The 7,233-nt window shown below is 45.8% G+C and overlaps 1 protein-coding gene across 1 annotated transcript; it reads right to left on the bottom strand.

Moving 5' to 3' along the window:
- Nucleotides 1–609: 609 nt before the first annotated feature.
- LOC135829328 (uncharacterized) lies at nucleotides 610–7,233 on the bottom strand. Its single transcript, XM_065341734.1, has 5 exons — nucleotides 7,028–7,233; nucleotides 4,805–4,989; nucleotides 2,569–2,701; nucleotides 1,048–1,111; nucleotides 610–847 (listed from the first exon to the last, which is right to left on the bottom strand). The coding sequence occupies exons 2-5, from the start codon at nucleotides 4,976–4,978 to the stop codon at nucleotides 610–612; spliced, it is 609 nt and encodes a 202-aa protein (XP_065197806.1). The 5' UTR covers nucleotides 4,979–4,989; nucleotides 7,028–7,233.

Raw genomic sequence — 7,233 nt, 5'->3', positions numbered from 1 at the left:
TAATTTTTTTCATTTCTCCTATCTTTTTTTTCAAGACATAACCTAGGATTCGAACCCGCACTATCGCCCTGCATGCATTCCCCCGATACACTTCGCATACATACTCATTCTTCCAAGTTGCTTCGCGTATGATCTTGCATTTGAAAGCCCGATTTGAATATTGTGGCCAGCTGTCTTTGATGGTACGGTATGGGACAGGTAAGGGATAGCGCCAGGCATGCCCACGGCACAACACACAAACACACGCGGAATTAGAGCTGTGTGGACCCTGGCTAGCATCAGACGTTACTGAAGTAACGTCTTTTGCATAATAATAATAATAAACACAGCTCGCATCTTCCCTGAACCTGTTAGACAGGAGCAGAGTCGACGCATCTGTCAACAGTGTCAAGCCAAGTTAGTCTATCTCCTGCAGCTTGGAAAGCGCTCTCCACGGAGAGATCCGCTGCCTTCAGGTCGATCCGAATCGTATCTATCCACCGCAATGGCGGATGGCCACGGGGTCTTTTGCATAGCTACGGGAATAGCTACGGAATAGCTACGGGAATAAATCACAGCTGCAGTTCATGCAGATATCATCCAGTGCAACACTCTTGCCCAGGAAATGTTTCAAACGCATGATTTATATTCACTCACCTGATCCTCCGGCTTTCTGGTGTGGCCAGCTTCGTGATAGAGAATATGCTGCTTTTGTTCCTCGCCGAATACCTTGTCTTGGAGAAGATGAGAAAGCAAATCACCTGACACGTTCAGCTCACTGCAGATGATGTCTCGGTGCGCTTCAATGGCTTCCTTGATACTTGTTCCCGGTTGGGGGTGGCCGTCGCTGCATCGCCCTTGGGGGATTCTACAGCAGGAAGAAATGGTTGCATGCAATGGCAGATACCAGACATAAGAGTGTGTAGATGAAGCGGAGAGGGTGGGGGGGGGGGGGGTAGTATTGTGTATTCTGTCTCTGGAATGACATTTTTTTAAACAGCAGAAAAGGACAGGAAAGAAGTTTGATGAGTGTGTACGCTTATCAAGTCAATTACCGGGCATCATTACCTGCAGGCACTTCCCAATGTCAGCGTACTGGGAGGCTGTGGCATCGAAGCACCCCGAGGCACACCTGTAGTGACAGGGAGGTACGCAGAAATGCATGTATATGTATGTGCATGACTTTTGTTACAAACTCTCACAGAATCACAGATCTCTCCCCCCTCCACACACACACACACAGGAACACACGGACAGCCGCGCACATGCACAAAACACACGCATGCACACACACACACACACACACACACACACACACACACACACACACATGTACACACACACACACATGTGTACACACATGCACACATGCACACACACACACACACACACACACACACACACAAACACACACACACACACACACACACGCGCACACACATATACACACATGTACACACACACACACAAATGCACGCACACCATGCACACGCACGCACACACACACTTGTACTTGCTCACTCCCAAAACTGGTCACGTGGGTCTCCCCCGGAGAGGGGAGAGAGACTCAAAAGGAATCTTGGAAAGATGACTCAATTGGCTATTGTGACCAGCGCAACGGCCAACACCCCCTGGTCCAGCGGATTATGCCGGCATTATAATCGGCATTATGAGACTATTCGAGCATGAGCGCATTATGGAGCATTAGAAGGAACAAGACGAGGATTATGTGTGGTTTGAGCGGCATAACGAGTTTCATAGTGGATAATGTCAGGAAATCTCAGGCTTTTGGGAACAATCGGCTAAAGCCATGAGGTGCAAAGCAATGTATAGTACCGGCGCATGACTTTGTGATTTTGTAGACAGGTAACACCTTTAGCACTAATGCTACATTTACCTGACTGAATGCATGTAATGCCATTGCTACATGAAGTCTTTATGTAGCAATGTAGTCAGGTAAATTGGCAGGTGATGTAACGTTAGCATGTTCAACGTTGCACCTGAGGCTGTTACACAAAATCCGTAACGATGATTTTTACGAGGAGTTCTTTTTAGAAATAATGGAGCATGTGGAGAGCCATGGAGGAGACTAGACGTACGCGAAGTGAAAATCAAACAGACGAAGAGGAGTTTTCCCGTTATGCCATAGGCTCTGGCCATACAGTAGCGCCGAGCGCCCAAAAACGTTGTTTCCAAGAGATTAGCCTGGGACGTTCTTACTTTGTCAGCAATCTGGCTGCGTTCTTAAGATATAGCACGTTCTTAGAAACAATCCGTCCTGGATCATATGTATCCCATAAGCTGCCAGAAAACCAACACCGCCGTTCTTAGCTCTAGGCTGTGGCGTTCTTAGAATGTCAGGCTGGAGGGTCTTGGGCTCCACGTACACCCTATAAATGCACAATCAGCTCTCTCCCCCTCACTTATCTATTTATATGTACATATGTTTCGTAATCCCGTCCATAGTGCGCTGGATAGCGCTAATGCCGAGACCCTAGGTCGGCGTTGGTGACTATTATGCAGCATTTGAAGTGTGGATAGCAGCGTGCACAGATACCCTGATTCGAATTTTCTACCAACGTTACTTACATTCTTCTGCTTGCGCTGTGAGCAGATCAGCAAGCGACCGGTTATGCTTTATTGTGGACTCCCCAAGGGCATCGCGGAAGGCGTAGAACGATGTACTTCCACGACCCTTTACCAATTCCAGCAGTGCATCAGCCTGTGATTTGCAAGGACGAGAGCACAGTTCGCAGGCACTCGTTCTACAATGACACATTGTATCTCTGAGGCACAAAATGTGTGGTGCTTTGTACGGGTCTATAATATTATAGTAGGACAATAATATTGTCCTTCAACAGGTACCGGTACGGTGGGTTAGAACAGAGGAGAGGGCCAGAAGAGCAGGCCCATCTTGTAAGGCTAGTGTGCTGGTATCAGTCTCATCACATTCAAGGTCAGGTGCGTCGCGTCATCTACATGATCTACATGATCTACATGATTGCAAACTCCAACAGTGAAGAGAACGATACCCTCCCAAATGATGCCATCCTGGGTGAAAAATTTGAAATTGTACATGATTGGACAAATAGATAAACCTTGTTTGTTCATGTTGTTGGTTTACAGCATGTAGCAAGGTGGAGGGCTCTACCAACAGTGGATGGATGTAGAAAGGTCACTGTTTCCGAACTTGGTGTCCTCCAGGCTCCACCTAAGGTCCTTGTTATGTGCTGTCAACCAACACCATTATTGGACTAGAACGTGGTGTAGCCATGGTAACCGACCCGAAGACTGTTCATGTTGTGGTACGTGTTGCAGGTTCAGTGACGCTGGCTAGTGGTTAGTTAGTGAAGGGAGGTGTACGACTCCCTGGTTTAGTGGAAGGTATGAGAATCATCGCAATAAGTACTGGATGTAGCGAGACTGAGTTTGTTATGAAAGCAAACTTTTCGAGTAGAGCGAGTTGTGCGAATGGTGTATGTACATTTCAGACATGTATACATGCATAGGCAGTTTGAGGTAGCGAAAAAATCGTCTACTAGTACCGGTACATGTACAGTATATCTTTGGGCCAGGCATGCGAAGACGTTACAGAAAATACGGATGTATAAACACCTACGCCCTTGGTCAACACACGCAAGGTTTCTGCCTTGTGTACATGTAATGATGTATCATAATGATACTAGTATTACTACAGTAGTACTAGTAGTACTGTAATAAGCTCATTACAACAACAATAGTTTACTGCAGTACACATACTGGTTGCGTGTGTTGCCAAGGGCGTAAGTGTTTATACATTTTTTTTTGAACAGGAGAAGTAAGCCTCGGCCTCTTGTACGGGCAAAGCAAAATAAAAAGAAGAAGAGAAGAAAAACTAAACTAAAAGGAAGAAAACTAAACTAAAAAGGAGCACCCATTTTGTTAAGCCAGGGGCTGGCTCACGCCTGGCATGAAAATGATAGATTGAGAACTAAAGAAATTAAACATGATGACAACTGTCTAGCTGACCACCAGCTGTGCCTCTGCTCGGACCAGGTCGACAGAGGCATGGTCAAAGTGACGGCGGCGAATTGAGCGTGATCCACGGACACAGCGAATAGCAGACCTGGCTAGCGAAAAGCTTAGCATGCATCTGAGCCAATCCGTGAAGCCCGTGGAAAATCCATAAATACATTATCATGATTGCACAAATATGCCCATGTTTAACAAGGGCAGAGCGTACTTCACAAGGCAGAACAACAGAGACCAAAAGGTTTTCTCGTTACTCCGAGTTTCGTGTTCAAAAACGCTCATCTGTGTAGAATTCCTTGTCCTTGTTCCGTTTCTGTTCCGCCTGTATTTTCACCTGGCGAAAATGACATCGGAAGTATTCGCGGAAATTGTCTGAGCATTACCTGCATGTATGAGGGACCCGAGGACTGTTCTTCCCTGCACTTATTGGCGAAAAATAGTTTGTTTTTACTAGTAAAAGTGGGTTCAGAATCCGTTCCTGAATACAGTAGATGATGGTGCTAGACAGAAACGTCGAAGATTATTTTCGTTTAAAGGAATACCAGCGGGAATTTGTGTTGTGGCGGTCTTCCCGAAAACTTTATCTATTACTATCTGAAATTTTGATAGGGCAATCCCCACAGGCCCAAGGCCTTCTTACAGGGTACCCTGAAACATAGGAGGTTCATACCAATATGTAAATCCCATAGAGTGTTCATTTGTGTATTAGATTGGAGTGCGTGTTTCTGCTCACTGAAATTTATTTCCTGAGCTTTTATGGAGTGCAATAATTATTATAAGTACAGTCATGCACATGTACAGTGATTGCTTCTACCTTTGCCAGTTCGGGTCTGTCATGGCCTGCTTCAGTCTTCAATATGTTTCCTTTGTCGTCGTCGTCAATCACCTGTTTGCCGCACAATGCTTCGAGCAGATTCTTTGTCACTCTCATCTGACGGAGGTTTGTGTACCATTTCTGCAGGATCCGGTCAGTGTGGTTATCTGACATCCTGGTGGTACCTACATTTAAAAGCGAAGAAAAATAGAACAATTTTCGCCTCCGTTCGCGAGGGAACTCACGACGGCCGCTAATACCAGGAGCATCCTAGTGGCCAGAACATACTAGCGGCAGATGCAGCGCCAATATAATGATGTGGGTGGCCATTAAAAAAAAATTATAATTACAGTAAAACCTGTCAACGGCGACCACTTGGATAAGGCGACCACCTGTCCTGAAAGACCACAGAAACCGGGACAAAGGGATGCTATTTCCAGTCAAATGACCCTGGATAAGGAGGTCCCTTGAGCGTTCGTCTTAGACAGGTTTCACTGCACCCCTCAAATACGGGCATCCATCATTACTCACAAATCAGCTCTCAAAACAGGCTTATTCAAACAATACGACATGGAAAGAAGGAAGAACACCAAAGATACTAGGGATGATACTCGACGTTGAAATCAAAATGAAAACTTGCCCACAAATCAGCTACTGCAGTGGAAAGTCCGGCGGATTCTGCCGTGAGAAAACGACAGGCAGAATTCGGTATTTTTTCTGGTATGTGGATAAAAAAATGGAGCAGAATTCGAGGAATTGCCCGCCATAAGGTTTGTGTGGTTCTGTCAATTTCACTGCTTTTCGAGCAGAATCTGCCACCTTTTCGAGCAGAATCCACCGGTCCATAAATGGAAACAAATACAGCGTACTACACTACAGTGCAGCACTCGTATGATTCGGGCCATTGGGGGTGAGAACAGAACATGGAGGCAAGAACAGATTGACTGACAGCAACAAATACATGTGCAGGGCAGCACCCGTATGATTTGGGGGTGAAAACAGAACACGGAGGCACGAACAGATTGACTGCCAGCAACATGGCATGTACATGGCCATTGACATTGTACAAACTAAATGACGATGATCGTACATTGTGGTATTAGTGAGAATAGTGACTGTTGTCAGCTGACGAGCTGAAAGAGGCACGCCATGGGCAGAAGTTGGAAGAAAGAGAAAAAGAGTTAAAAAAGAAAGAAAAACAACTCAGAATACAAATACAAGTTGCTACTAAGTTTATGAGCATGAAGAAGACATCCAGGAGCGATCACAGAATACAAGAGTCAAGACTGACGGTACGAGACGTCTGAAACAACTCCCCTAGAATAGAGAGAGTCAGAACCGGGTCTAACACCCACACGGTTCAGATGGTCGCAACCGACCGGGACCCTAGCTCTACCAACCGTGGATGGTTGTAGAAAGGTCACTGTGTTTTCGAACACGGTGCCCACCGGCCTTGTTACATGCTGTCAACGAACAACAGTCATAATTATAGTTTATACATACAGTGTGCTACAGCGCGGCAGTCGTGTGATTTGGGAGTGAAAACAGAACACAGAGCTAGAGGCACGAGCAGATTGACCGCCAGCAACACCGCCGCAGAATATTATTGACGATAAAAGCTGGGTAGGAATGTGCACGTTTAATGAACGCTCAGTTGTAAGGCTCTAGAATGAAGCCTGATTGCTGCAACGAAGATTGACATTTTTAGAAATGTGCACGCGGCCTTGCAATGAGCCTCCAGAATTATTTGTTTTCCCTTTAGTAAATTCCTCCTGCCTCTTTTCATCTTCGCTTTGCGGCACTCCGTTCACGACGTCAATCACAAGGACTGGAATACGAAACAACAGGCCTAAGGCTAAGGTTGTCATGATTTCGAGAATGGTACAGTATCATCAATGGATCTGTACTCTTAGTATTGTGGTGCAAATGAAATTGATCTAACGCTCTTCATTGCACATGACTGTACATACCGAAGACCACGCGTTCTATCAAGTCTGAATGAAGCCAATGATGTACAGATCACATTGACAGAGAACTGCGTGCAGAGTTTTTAATTTAGTTTAGAAGTGGACACCGTGTGGTGTTTTTGGCGGCCATGAAATGCGGCTGCAAGTCGCGCGGATTGCTACCAACACAGCATTCATAAACAAAACCCACATCAGGTGAATATTCTAAAGGACAGGAGCAAACCGTCCTTTGGTAGAAGAGAGTTCAGAAACTTACATTAATGCATTCGACTCCCGTCTAAAGCCAGTCCACACTCTGCCGTGCAAGCGAGATAGCAACACCATGCAAGTCTAACGGTTAGTTCAGACTCCACACAAGTGGGGGCAATCACTGCAGACACGCCAGACTAATAATTGTAATTTTGGCCGCCATTCATACTCGTGCAACTTCAAGCACAACAAGAACCCGAAGTGGAGCGCTCT

This window comes from Sycon ciliatum, chromosome 13 (assembly GCF_964019385.1).
Source record: "Sycon ciliatum chromosome 13, ocSycCili1.1, whole genome shotgun sequence".
NCBI classification, from domain to species: Eukaryota; Metazoa; Porifera; class Calcarea; order Leucosolenida; family Sycettidae; genus Sycon; species Sycon ciliatum.
Note: the sequence above shows the minus strand (reverse complement) of the source record. Positions and strands in the feature narration are given on the sequence as shown.

Coding starts and splice junctions, on each gene's coding strand:
- LOC135829328 (XM_065341734.1), bottom strand. CDS start 4,978: ATGTCAGATAACCACACTGACCGGATCCTGCAGAAATGGTACACAAAC. Junction 2,702..4,804: donor ACAGACCCGAACTGGCAAAG/GTAGAAGCAATC, acceptor TGCAAATCACAG/GCTGATGCACTGCTGGAATT. Junction 848..1,047: donor ACATTGGGAAGTGCCTGCAG/GTAATGATGCCC, acceptor TTCCTGCTGTAG/AATCCCCCAAGGGCGATGCA.